This window comes from Macrotis lagotis, chromosome 1 (genome assembly GCF_037893015.1).
Source record: "Macrotis lagotis isolate mMagLag1 chromosome 1, bilby.v1.9.chrom.fasta, whole genome shotgun sequence".
Classification (NCBI taxonomy): Eukaryota; Metazoa; Chordata; class Mammalia; order Peramelemorphia; family Peramelidae; genus Macrotis; species Macrotis lagotis.
Window position 1 is genome coordinate 505,163,010 of NC_133658.1, and position 12,903 is coordinate 505,175,912.

The window sequence follows — 12,903 nt, forward strand, 5'->3', positions numbered from 1 at the left end:
ATCTTTAATTCTTGATTTTTAAGGCACTTGAAGTAAATTTAAAACCTGGGGTCTTTTCAATTTTTTTTTTGTGGGAAAGAGAGGAAAGTAATTTTATAGTGTTTTTCCTCTTTTTTCTTTCTTAAAGAGCATGGGAAATGAATTACATGAGGGATTCTTCCCACATCCTCCCCCCCCCAATGGAAAGGATAACATTGTTTGTGATATTGCATTACTGAAATTTGTGCATAGTGTAGCAAACTTAGCAACCCTTAGGTTTTCAGTAACTTTTTACTCAGGCCATAATAACTTGCTTTCCATTCACTTTCAGCTCCCAGAAAAGAAGAAAAATTATTAGCAGTTTATCAGATTTGTTTAGCACATTATATAAAAGGAGCAGGTACTGGAAAAACAGAAATGCAAAAATATCCAACAGAGAACAAATGAGCAAAGACTTAACATTTTTATTATTTGTTATTGTATTTGTCCTCCTTCAAAAATATCTTCTAAGATTAAAGGTTTGATAATATCACTTGAAAACTCACAAACCCCATCACTAAAATACTGACACATGCAATATGTGCAGCCATGTAATTATCAAACTTTCCTTTAAAAGTGATAAGAGTACAACTTCTATAGCCTGGTAGACAAGCTATTGCTTCAAGAGTACCTTCCTTTTGATTATATCTTTTTTGCACAGCCTCAGAGGGCTCCGAAGATCTGATGGCATAAGTTTCCCCTGACAAAATATGGGCAATTGTGCTTTTAAGACGATTCAGACATCAAGGAGTCAGAGTTCATATTCACCACTCCAAGAGGAATAACTCTTTATCTCTAAATTCAATTTTTGGATTTAATTATATCTTCAAAGCTAAATTTGCACAACAGTCTAGCATGGTTGAATGCTGGGCGGCACTTTAATAGGGGATACACATTTTACCTGTCTGGAACAAATCCACCACAGGGGTTTTGGTGTATTGTAAGGGGTGCAGTGGAGTAGCATATAGAAATCAGATAGTGTAATCACTTTTCACAGAAGGAGACCTGAGAGAATATTTGGTACTTGTGAAGGAGAAAAAGAAAGGAGTTTTTGATCTCTATATGCCTGTGTATGTTTAACTCATTTTTTTTTTTGTCACTGAGTCTTCTTGCAGGTTGAAAGGTTGCACTTGATTTCTTTAAGGTTGACCAGAAATTGATCTTTCTCAAAAACTATTCTTAGAAACACAAGTGTCGACCTTTTCTTCCGGTTCAATTTGTTTTATAAAGCATGTCAGTACTAGGTGTTCTCCGGGATTATTCCCAGGTCAGTAATTAAGAAGTTTCTCGGCTTGTGGAGAAATGGGGAAGGCTCAGTCTCTGGTAGAAGAAAAGGAGGAAGAAGGGTCTCAGGTCAAGCTGGGAATGGAGTCACCAGAACTAGTGGCAGTGTCTCTCCTCATACCCCCTCCCCCCTCACCAAGACACTTCCGAAGATGGCTTGAGCTGAAGCTACTGTGCTGGAATCAATGACACAAGCAGAGAAAATGATGGAGAGAGAGAGAGAGAGAGAGAGAGAAAAGAAACACATGGACAAGCAGCTTCTCCAAGATACGGATGTACACCCCTAATTTAACTTTGAAACTCCTGGGGTTTCAAAGGAGGAGATCGTGGTCTGGCACTGGTCGACTGGAACTCAGTTCCTACCAAGTCATATTTCCAACCAGTTTGGGAGCAAAGGAAGGGAAACGACGTATGATACATGGAGATAGCTGCTCTAAAATGTTGTTAATGGTCCTGGGTTGAGTTGTACGCATTTCCTCCCTCTATGCTTGCTGCCGCACCTTGGCTTAGAGGGAGTAAGGAAATGGAGAGCAATCTGGGGCTGCCGGTGCATTGAAAGTTTTTCCCGTTAGGAATCGGGGGCCAGAGAGGTGTGTAGTCGAAGTAGATGGCTTGGACCGGCAATCATGCTGTCACTAAAATACTTAATGCTTCTCCGGCCAGTCTCTGAAAAGTGTGAAGGTGCTAGCCTAATGTGCAGGGCTAGCGGTGCCCTCTAGTGTCCATCCTTTATTACGCCGGCGGCGGTTGACTGCTGAGGCTAGGAGACACTCCCAGACCAGATCAACTACCCGGCCCGCGGTAGCAACTGGGTTTTGTTGCGCCTCCCTCGGGACTTGTATTCTGCCTACGCTGGCCTGCGGTCAGGGGGTGCATGCAGTGCCTTGGGGAGGTAGGAAGGCGCTAGGAGGAGAAAAGGAATAATCAGTCACCCGAGAAACCAAGGAGAAAACGCTTTGCCTGTTCTTTACCCCTCCACCCCTCACCACCAGCCCCACTAGCCCATATGCATCTAACCCCAGTTCATCCCCCTCTGACTTTTCTCTGCCACATTAATGCAGCATAGGGAGAAGGAAAGACTTCAAGTCCCGGGAGGAGCCTGTGGCCCGAAAAGTCCTCTCTTCCACCCCACCCCACCACCCACCCTTTGATTCCCCCAGTTCCTGCTTCCCAGCTACGGCTTTCACCGTCCCCCCGCCCCGGGCTACGAAGAAGGGGAGGTGCGAGTTGGGTGCCAGACGGGTGGAGGAGGAGATGAGTGATGAGTCTGCCCGGAAGTTCCCAGGAGGGAAACCAACTTGGAGAGAGTTTGGGGGCCCTTTGGTGATCTGAACCAGGAAAGTTCCTAGGTCGAGTTATTGAGTTAGTGTTTGTTAGATGGTCACCGGGAGAAAGAAGCTGTAAGGGGGAGGAAGAGTAGGAGGAGGAGGAGGGAGGAGGGAAGAATCTGAGGCTTAAGCTAGAGAAACGGACTCTGGCCAGGGGCAGTGTAATACAAACTGAACTGCCGGAGAGCAGAGTGTTTCCTTTGGTGCAACATTCCTGTTGAATATAGAAGAGGAAATGGAAAAGGGACTTTTTAAGGGGGTGGAAATTGCCTCTCAGTAATCTCTCCCACCATACCAACGCGCACGTATTTCTCTAAAGTTTAGAATACGTCAGGGCAACTTATTACCGACTGACACCATTTGAAAGCGGGGGGGGGGGGGGATACACGATACAACCGCAATTAAAAGGAAACAACAACAAAGATCCCAGGTTTTAGTTGTCTGGATCCCTTAAATGAATCAGCACCAATTTTCTGCATCCTCAAAACATGCCCATGTTTTGCATGCACAATTCCCGCTAACTTCCACCCTGCCCTTGTCCTGAATCATTCTCTACCACCGCCAGGACCTGGGGAGGTCGTTGAACCCGAGGAGTAGGTTTGCGGCTTCGCGTGGGCTCTGAAGGAAAACTGGTGACCTCGCTGAGATGTCCAGACAATAATCCCGAGCCAGTTTCCAGACAATTATCCTCAGAGCACCAACTCCATCTGCACAGAGATCCAACCCCTGCTTGCAACCCTTCCTTTGCATATTGTATAACAGACTTGAATCTTGCATAAATCCTCCCTAAACCAGCAACTCCCACCCCCTCCTCCTCCACAGGCTGGTAGCTGTATAAACTACAGCTACTCCCGCGTAGCCCCTTTGCCTGTCTGAAAGGAAATGGGGTAATTGCAAAGCATCAGGGTCGGGCCTCAGGAAATGTGGTCGGTGGGTGGTAAGGTTCCAATCCCAGCCATAACAAGTGGGTGACTGTGTCCTATGGGTTGTGGTGGCCTTGGCATCCCATTGACACATAGGATCCTAGCTCAGTACAGTAGCGGCAGCGGCTGAATCAACTGGCCAATTCCAGGAGCCAGTGGACTTGAGCCGCGCCCTGGCTTGAACCGGAAAGATTGCTGATTGGCCAGCGTCCTCCCCCTATGCAAATAAGCTGAGGGAATGGCATTCCTCCGAACTCTCTTACAGTAAAAGCATATTCATTTCCAGTCAATCTCATTCATAGAGCCAGAAGGCGCAGGCTGGACCGGGCTTTTCTCAAGACGCAATCTGAGCAAACAAACATCTCATAGAAGGTCATAACGCTGCACTTTCAGTGAGCTTGTAGACAGCTCTTTCCAGCTGACTCCCGTGAACCCGTGAAGAATTTCAGGATTTATTTTTCCTTGCCCTGCATTGGTGTTTTCGCTTTTATTTTTTTCCCACTTTTTTTTTTTAATGAGCTGTATTCTTGGCTGGATGCTTTAACGTCTATCCTGGCTACGAACTTTTTTTTTGTTTGTTTCCTTTGACAACTGCTCTCTCTCTCTCTCTCTCTCTCTCTCTCTCTCTCTCTCTCTCTCTCTGCGGAAGCAAGTGTGCAGCACTTCAAATAGAAACGTTAGTGTGTGTGTTTTAAACCAGAACTGCAGCATCTGCATTGATCTGTTGGTTTGAGTCTGATTCAGAAAGGAATTACACCTGCTGGGTTATACATAATATATGCATATATTATGTATATAGATATGTATAACTATACATATGTATATGTGGACGTATACGTATTTCTATGTAGCTAAACAGTCCTGCTGTGGCTGAATTTGAGGAAGATTGGTTTAAGTCTTGCAAAAGTTGGCTGATGCAGAATATTAGTTGGCTTCTGAAGAGGGAGAGTGCATGTGTTTCTGAGTGCTCTTTCGCACACTATAAAAACCACAGAGGAACCCACAAGTTTAACCAACACCCCCAAACCCAAGTTCTCAGATGTGGAGTTTTGTTTTCTTTTAGCCTGAGAGTTCATCATCAACTGGAACTTTTCTAAAATTCGAGAGAGCAAGAAAAAAAAATCTTTTAAAAGCTGAATTTCTACAATGAGCATTTTGCAAGATTATATCAAGAGATCATGACAAGTACTCCTAGATCAACACAGATCCAACTACTGAAGCTGATTTTCAAGGCTACTTAAAAAAAACCTGCATAGAACATTAATGGATTTTTGTTGTGTTTAAATTCTCTAAAGATTATATTGTAAATATTTGATGAAGTACAGTATGCATATATGTTTGTGTGTGTGTGTATATATAGTGCACATACATTGTTAGCTTGATCCTTGGAAATTACAACTCTTGTCTTCGTGGACTGAAGACAATTTTATATTTTAAAACTGGCTGTTCATGGAAGACACTAAGGTATTTTGTGTTCTTTTGGGACTTTAGAAAAATCACCTGGAAAAACCTCAGGCAGTTAACTCCTGGAAACTCCAGATTGTATGTGTGGTGGTCATATTTCTCTCTGCATAAGTATTTTAGGAAGTGTTTGGGAACTTGACCTATGGTGATTTTTATAACAACCAAAGACTGAATTTGAAAACTTAAGAGGAAAAAGTATAAGAAGATTATTTTCGCTACATTTTTAATCCATCAAAAAATCAGGAGCAAAAAGGCTTGTGTGTACATCCCGAAGCCCTGCAACATCGTTAAAACTATTTTTTAAAAAACTTGGACTGGCTTAGCAACTTCTTTCGTCTCTCTTCCCCAACACTCAAAAAATAAAGTCTTAAATACTTTTATGTTGGTTTCCAGAAAGCTAATTGCTGAAGATTTGCAGTTATTTCTGTTTTATAAGAACTGTTTGGGGACCTAACTCAAAACGTTTGTTGTGATGCGTATCCCCGTAGATACAAGCACCAGCCGCCGCTTCACGCCACCCTCCACCACGCTGAGTCCCGGGAAGATGAGTGAAACCCTGCCGCTGGCTGTCCAGGAGAACAGCGCCTCCCTGGTGGGAAAACTCAGAAGTACAGACCGCAGCATGGTGGAGGTTTTAGCGGATCACGCGGGAGAGTTGGTTCGTACTGACAGCCCTAACTTCCTCTGCTCCGTGTTACCCACGCACTGGAGATGCAACAAAACCTTGCCGATTGCTTTCAAGGTATTTCATGTTTTTAAACTTTGACCGAGGTGATGAGGAAGAAAGGTGGGAGGAGGGGGGAAGGGAGGGGGGAAGGTGAAAGGACGAGTACATATACTTAGGAAGAAGAGATGAGAGAGCCAGGCCCGAGTGAAAACTGCAAAGAAAGAGTTGTGGTTCCCCGCCCCGCTTCCTTCTAATAGCTGTTCCCACATCTTGTAGAGAGCTTAACTATCTAAACAGCCTGCCCAGCTCTCCTGTACCTTACCAGACTGAGGATGAGCCTCTTTTTAACTGAAGCTCTCCGTTTTCTCTGGGATTAAAGAGGATGCTGCATTGCTGAAGCAACTTTCAAAGAATATATTAGTTATTTTGGTCTCCGGCTGTCCCACAGCTAAGAGTGAAGGGAGGTTGGGGGTGAAGAGGGCGGAGCTAGAATTAAGAAAAAGTGGATAAATGTACATAAGCACTCTAAGATCATCTTAAAAATGCATCGGGGGTGACAGTGCACCTTTTTGAAAGTGCCTAATTTACAAGACCATTCTTTTCCAGTCTCTTTCATTGTGAAATGATTGAGAATTAGACTTTCCACTCACTTTTTCTGAAAAGGACCGCAGGTTAAGGGCGAAATTGTCTACACCCAGCATCCAAATGCTACCTCTCCTCATACCTCTTCTCAAAGCGGTTTTTTTTTTTCGGATTTGCCAGTGATATGAAACAAACTAATTGTGTAGATTTAATTTTTTGCCAAAGGGGAAAATGTCTATGCTAGCTTTAGGGAGTGTATTTTTTTTTTGTTCCAAACAACAGAGTACAAATGATTACATTAAATTTTGAATTAAAAAAAAGTTTTCCGGGTAATTGTGTTAATCTGTCCTTACTAGAAGCCAGGAGTAGAAAATCTTATTATTGTTTTTTGTTTTTTTCTCTCTGTAAATCTCTTTAATGTTATCGCCTGATTCACCTAGATTAAAGCCTTGAGGCAGTGAAAGGTAACAGAAGGGTGTACTTTGAAAGAAGATGCTCTGAATCAGTGCTTAGTTTAGCAACAATTTCTGTTTGAGGTTGAAGTGGAGGAATGGAGCGGGGGGATGAAAAATTTCTCTCGTTTTTGATCTAGGAGCCCTCTTCAATTTTGGGTTCCTTTAAGCAAGGGCCTTTAACTGGGGAGCAAATAAACAATCTCAAACATCAAAAACATATTTGCTTCAAAAATCAAAACATTTCTTCTTGGGTTGTTCCTGTCCCTTCTTTGGTTTTGAAGCATCAGTGCAGTGCTTATTTAAAGAGTTTTAAACAGTTTAAAGAGGTTTTTAAGGCAGGTGATTCAAGCCACAGAAATGCATCACTTTTTTTCCCCTTCTTTGTGTAATTATACCTTCTGCTTCCTTTTAAATAACCTTTTGTTTCTGAACACTATACATTTCTTGACTCAATATTATTTTAGGTAATTCTGCATTTGGAACTGACTTACAAGGAATGCACAATCATTAATAGAAGTCCTCCCTTATTCTTAAATTCCGAATACATTCTATATCTTTGTTGCCCTATAACATTTTTTTAAAACAATAGCTCTCTCTATAAAAATGCCCCAATATTTGCTCTAAAAGTTTCATTTTACTTTTTACTGGTATAAGAGGTATGGAGTTACCTTATAAGTTATCCCATCTCCATTTATTTACATTTAGGATCAGGAACACATTTTGATGTTTAGTTGTCTTATTTCTTTGCAAAAAGAGTCCTCCTGTAAACCTCCTCTGCCCACTCTGAAACCTTTACCAAAGCATAAAAGTATTTTCCAGGGTCCAGAATACCACACAAAGATGGCCAGGCAAAAGGAACTTTTACAATGATATTATTTAAAGAAATAGCTATTTGGGATCAGAGAGGTCAATATCGATCATACTGGTCTGGGTAATCAGGTACTTTTGTTTAACATTTGTACTTCAATACACTTCACATCCTTCATACTCACATTTCCTTTCAATTAAAATTTATATAATTAAAGATCCGGATCCCCTCCCCCTAACAAACAAAACTGCTCATCTTAGTAACTTTAGGAAGGAGAAGAAGTTATTCCTTCAAAAATAAAGAGGATGGAGGAAAATACTTGTAGAAAAGAGCTATATCATTATTGAATTCCTTTATTTAATAAAAAAAAAGATTTATTTGTCTGAGTGATGTTTCTTTTTAGAGATGTCAACTTCCTTCCTAATTTCTTATTTCTCAAATGAAGTAAGATCCTTGAATTTAGTAGTTTATATACACTGTAGCATGCAGGGAAGGAGGATTCCCACTAAATTTTAAGTGCACATTGGGGAAAGAAATTTTCAAAGTCATCAAATAGATTTATTATATTCTCTCCATCCTGTTCAAATACAGACCTGTCTCTGAGTAACTTAGTTTTTTTGCTGTGGATAGTGCATTGAAATTTATCTACACTGTCTGTTTTCCTTAATGTTCAGTGAATGTAGAGTTTGGAGTTAGTAAAGCTTAGTGGAAGGACAAAGACTTCAAGAAGTGACTAGGCCAAAGATGAAATTCCTCCTTACCCATGCTACCTACCCTGTTTAGTTATTGTAGAACTAGACATTTCAATATTTACATTTCAAGAAATTTTCAGTTAACTATGTAAAACATTCAGCAGCAGTAGCAGGGGGAAAAGTACAAAACAAACAAAAAACCATAAATAAAAAAACATTCCAAATTTCCTCTAAGGGACAAACTACATCTGTTGGTAATAGTAACACTGAAAGATTTCAGGACTTCCTTGGCCATCTGCTGACATATATAGATATATATACATATATATATATATATATATATATATATATATATATATATATATATATATATATATACACACACACACACAATCTTTAGATATAAAGGAAGGTGTAAAATCAAGAATTATTGTAAAATAATTCTAAAGTTCTATTTTTTCTTAATTTATTGTCTTAGATAATGTGACTTATTTTTTAATTAGGAAGTATGTGTAATTTGCTAAATTTTTAGGAAACTTTACATCCGTTACTCATTAATAAAATTTTCCAAAAAGCTCATTTTAAATGTATTTCAGTGATTTAAAATATCATTTAAAAGGCATTAAATACAGAAATGTCATGATATAATAATGTTTGGTTAGTGCTATTAGTACACTAAAAATCACCAATACTCTGGGATCCTGCATTGCCTACTAGGTGATATTCTTTGTAGAGCAAGGAAAAACTTTTTTTTCTGTCTATAAGACAGAAGTTTTTTCTATCTATAAGACACAAAGAAAATTTCTAAATATGAATGACATATAATCAAAGTTCTATTTCACAATGTTCTTTTGGAATACCAGAAGATTTAGTGATTTTTAAACTAAATGAATTGTAATTGTGCCTTAAACATAATAATTTTAGGTTTAAAGTAACCAGTGATGTTGAAAGGACTAGCCAAGAGCTGTATCAGTACATCCATAAAGTGTCCATTTAGTTCTGAGTATAGTGGTATTGTCATTCTGCTTAGTTTCCTGATACTTTGAAAACAGAAAAGTAAATCATAATATGAGAATGTTATCCAACAAGCCCATTCTGGTCTGTTTAGTCTGTGTCATAATGTAAATGTTTGTATTTTCCTACCTATTGTTTATGATCTTTAATTCCAGATACTCCTACCCCATCATCTCTAAAGGCTAAATTCTTTTTTTATTTCCTTTCATATTATCTAAAGATGACACTTTAAACATGAACTTTAAAAATGCTTTAACACAGTCTTGGAGCTTTAATTATATAGTAGCAGTCATTTTGTGGTACCAGATGTACAGTTTGTTGATTAATTCCTCCCCTCAACTCCCATCAGAAAAAATATTAATAGTAACAAAGCATCATGCTTAAATCACTGTACTGAAGGACCAAACTCATTCTCCTCAGATGATAACTTTCAAAATTTTAAAAATTAGCTTTAAAATTTTATGCCAGAAGTCTTTTACAATTTAATAAACATTAATTATCATATTTGTAAAGATTTGTTGAGAAATTCAAAGTGAATTCTTCATTTAACAGCCAGATTAGTAATTTGCACGGTATTGGCAAAGTGGAACAAAATAATCACAGAACTGGGGTGATTTAAGTGGAATTTTGCTGAGACGGAAGTGATTTAAGTATATGTAGTTATGTGTGTGTGTGTGTGTGTGTGTGTGTGTGTGTGTATATATATATATATATATATATATATGGAGCAGATTTATTTTGACCTTCTTACAAATTCAATTTCAACAATGAGTTATTCACTTTGCAAAACAAATATTTTAACCCAGTCTCTGTGTACTTAGTGAATGTCGAATTAAATAAGGAAGCCTGAGCCACCATGGGGAGAAGGAAAGGAGGAAGTAGAAATATGTACTTAAGGAGGGCATTTCAACACTGTGTGAGACTAATTTTATTTAGGGAAGTGAGAAAAAAAATCAACACTGTAGAAAAGATCTAAAGATCTAAGAGAGTAGAATCGAAACACTTTCGCAAAAAGAATGCTGAAGTGATAGAGGTCTTTACAGAAAAAAAAATACAATGGACTCAAGATTTCATCATTATGAGGAGCTCTTGGTGGGGACCTCCCTCAGCTAATGCAGGATGGCACCTGTTCTGTAGTTCACAGTTTTAGAACCTTGCCTGGGGTAGTAGAAGGCTGTTACTTTCCTTGGCTCATTCCGTCAATATCTGTCAGAGGTCTTGAGGTCAATTATCTTTCCACTATTGAAAAGATGTTCTTATGATAGAGAGAGAATATGAAAATAATAAATTAATTTCCCTTTGTTGATCAAGACATTGATCATAATTCTAGTCTAAATTAAACATAAGAATCAAAGACCTAAAAAGCAGAGTAATATTTTTTTAAAATGTAACAACATTTTTCAAAAGCACTCTATTAGAAACATTAATAGCTACTTATATTGAAAAACAGGAACAAAATAACTTTCCATCATTTTACTCTCTTGGGGGGGAGGGAACCTTAAATTAGGTAAGCAAAATGTTTGACTACTACACAAGTTTAATATTGTGATTAGAGATGATTTGCATTAAGTATTGCTCAGCTGATCTACTGGGGAAAAACTCATCTTGTAGATAGAAAATATTAATGAAATTCAAGATGGTAACACTAACTAGTTCTGTAATCCTAGAAAAGTCACTCAACTTTTCTGAGATTCGATTTCTCAATCTGAGAAATGGGCATATTATTTCTTACACACTCTATATTTCATAAGATTTTAAGGAAAGAACTTTGAAAATCAAAAAATGATTGAAACGAGCTATTATTATCGCTGTTTTTCTTTGTCATATTCTATCACAGAAATTATATCATTGCAAAGAAAGCAAATAATCATCTCAAGAAAATGATTAAGGGAAAATAGAAGGAAAAGATCAAAATTTCAAGAGGCATAGAGCCCATTTTTGAAGATGATGGAAAGTCTGGGCCTTCACAACAATAACAACAAAAGACTAGAGTACTTTTATATAATATTAGAAGAAAAATTAGTATGGGTAGGGCAGGGAAGTGATATAAGTAAGTAGAGGTAGCTTGTGAGAAGTTTAGTATTACCTCACATTAAGAAGGACGAATTATTAGATGAAAAACAAAAAAATAGTTAAGCAGGATGAATTATTTAGATGAAAAGTAAAAAGGGAATAGGAATAAGAATACCAAGGATTTGAATTTGAGATACAGCTATGCATGAAGTATCTTTCCAGATTTACTATATGTTTCTGAGACTCACCTTTAGTTATAGTACCATTCAAGAAGACCCTCCATTGCAGAGGAACTCACAAATTGTGAAATCTGGGTCTTTGGATATGTGTTATTATTTAGGAATTAACTTTAAAAAGAAGTTTCTTTGCAGAATTTTTTTTCTTTTAGAACCAAAACTTAATCTAAAGCCCCTAATACTAGCACATAGTCTAGCTAGAATTGATATAGCACTTTTAAAATTCACAAACTTCATCAGAAGTGAATAAGATGATATTCCAAAGGACAGTTTAAAAGTGTTTAATGATTTTTCATTGATTCAATTATACAGATTATTGAATATTTTCCCCAAAATAAAGTTCAGATAATTTTATGGCAAAGTTTAAAAAAAAAGTCCAAGGCTAGTTAGTTCTTTCTCTGAAGTGTTTGTGCCCACCCCTTCTGCTTTTGAATTTAAATGTATACAAGCAGAAGTAAGCGGCAAAGAAAGAGGAAGAAATTATAGTGGTAATTACAATGTTTAGCTTTCATATAGAGTACTGTATTTTATCTCTTACAGAAACATCTTTCAAAGCTTAATTTCTAGATATTATATAAATATGAAATATCTCAGAGAGGCATTGTGGAATAGAGATTAGAGCCATTCTTGGCCTCAGAGACAGGAAGACTTGAATTGAAGTTCTGACATTTCTGAATAAAACTCTTATACCTACTGGCTATGTTACCCTGGAAAAAAGTTATTTAACCCAACTCTCTCAGATGAAAAATTGCAGAGCAGATGCCAGTTTCAATCAAGAGTTTGCTCATCCAAACTGCTTATACTAGTGATATATGCAAATTCAGGAAGTAATAAAAAAAATTTCCCATTATTTTATTGCAAAATAAATTGATCTAACATAGACTATTATTTTGAAAAGTAAAATTTCCAATTCACATCATATTGCTAGATAATTCTACTATATTGTATTACATTATTATTTTATTAGGTTATATTATTTTTGATAGATATTCTACTATTTAAAAAGCCTATATTTAGGTTATTTAAAATACACATTAAAAATAACTTCAGATACAGAGATTCGTGAGTATTGCATAATTTGAAGTAATGTTTTCCATTACAATCTTAAAATAATATAATTTCATATTTAATTTTGGACAAATTACTATACCAAATACTAGAATTTTTGATGTCTGTGTTTCCTATTTGACTAACTTTAGGTGGTTGCCTTGGGAGATGTTCCTGATGGGACTTTGGTCACTGTGATGGCTGGAAATGATGAAAATTACTCTGCAGAACTAAGAAATGCTACAGCAGCAATGAAGAACCAAGTTGCAAGGTTTAACGACCTCAGATTTGTGGGGAGAAGTGGAAGAGGTACATATTTTCCATAACTGCATATACATATACTTATGTTTATAATTATAGATGTGAATAAAT

General features: G+C 37.5%; 1 protein-coding gene across 2 annotated transcripts in view; it reads left to right on the plus strand.

Annotated features, from left to right (window-relative positions):
* RUNX1 (RUNX family transcription factor 1) overlaps window positions 1-12,903 on the plus strand; it is a 339,353-nt gene that overhangs the window by 195,211 nt on the left and 131,239 nt on the right. For both annotated transcript variants that reach the window (XM_074214031.1, XM_074214032.1), the window contains 2 exons: window positions 5,506-5,759; window positions 12,684-12,840. In XM_074214031.1, coding sequence (XP_074070132.1) covers window positions 5,506-5,759; window positions 12,684-12,840 — 411 coding nt within the window. The remainder of the gene's footprint in view (window positions 1-5,505; window positions 5,760-12,683; window positions 12,841-12,903) is intronic.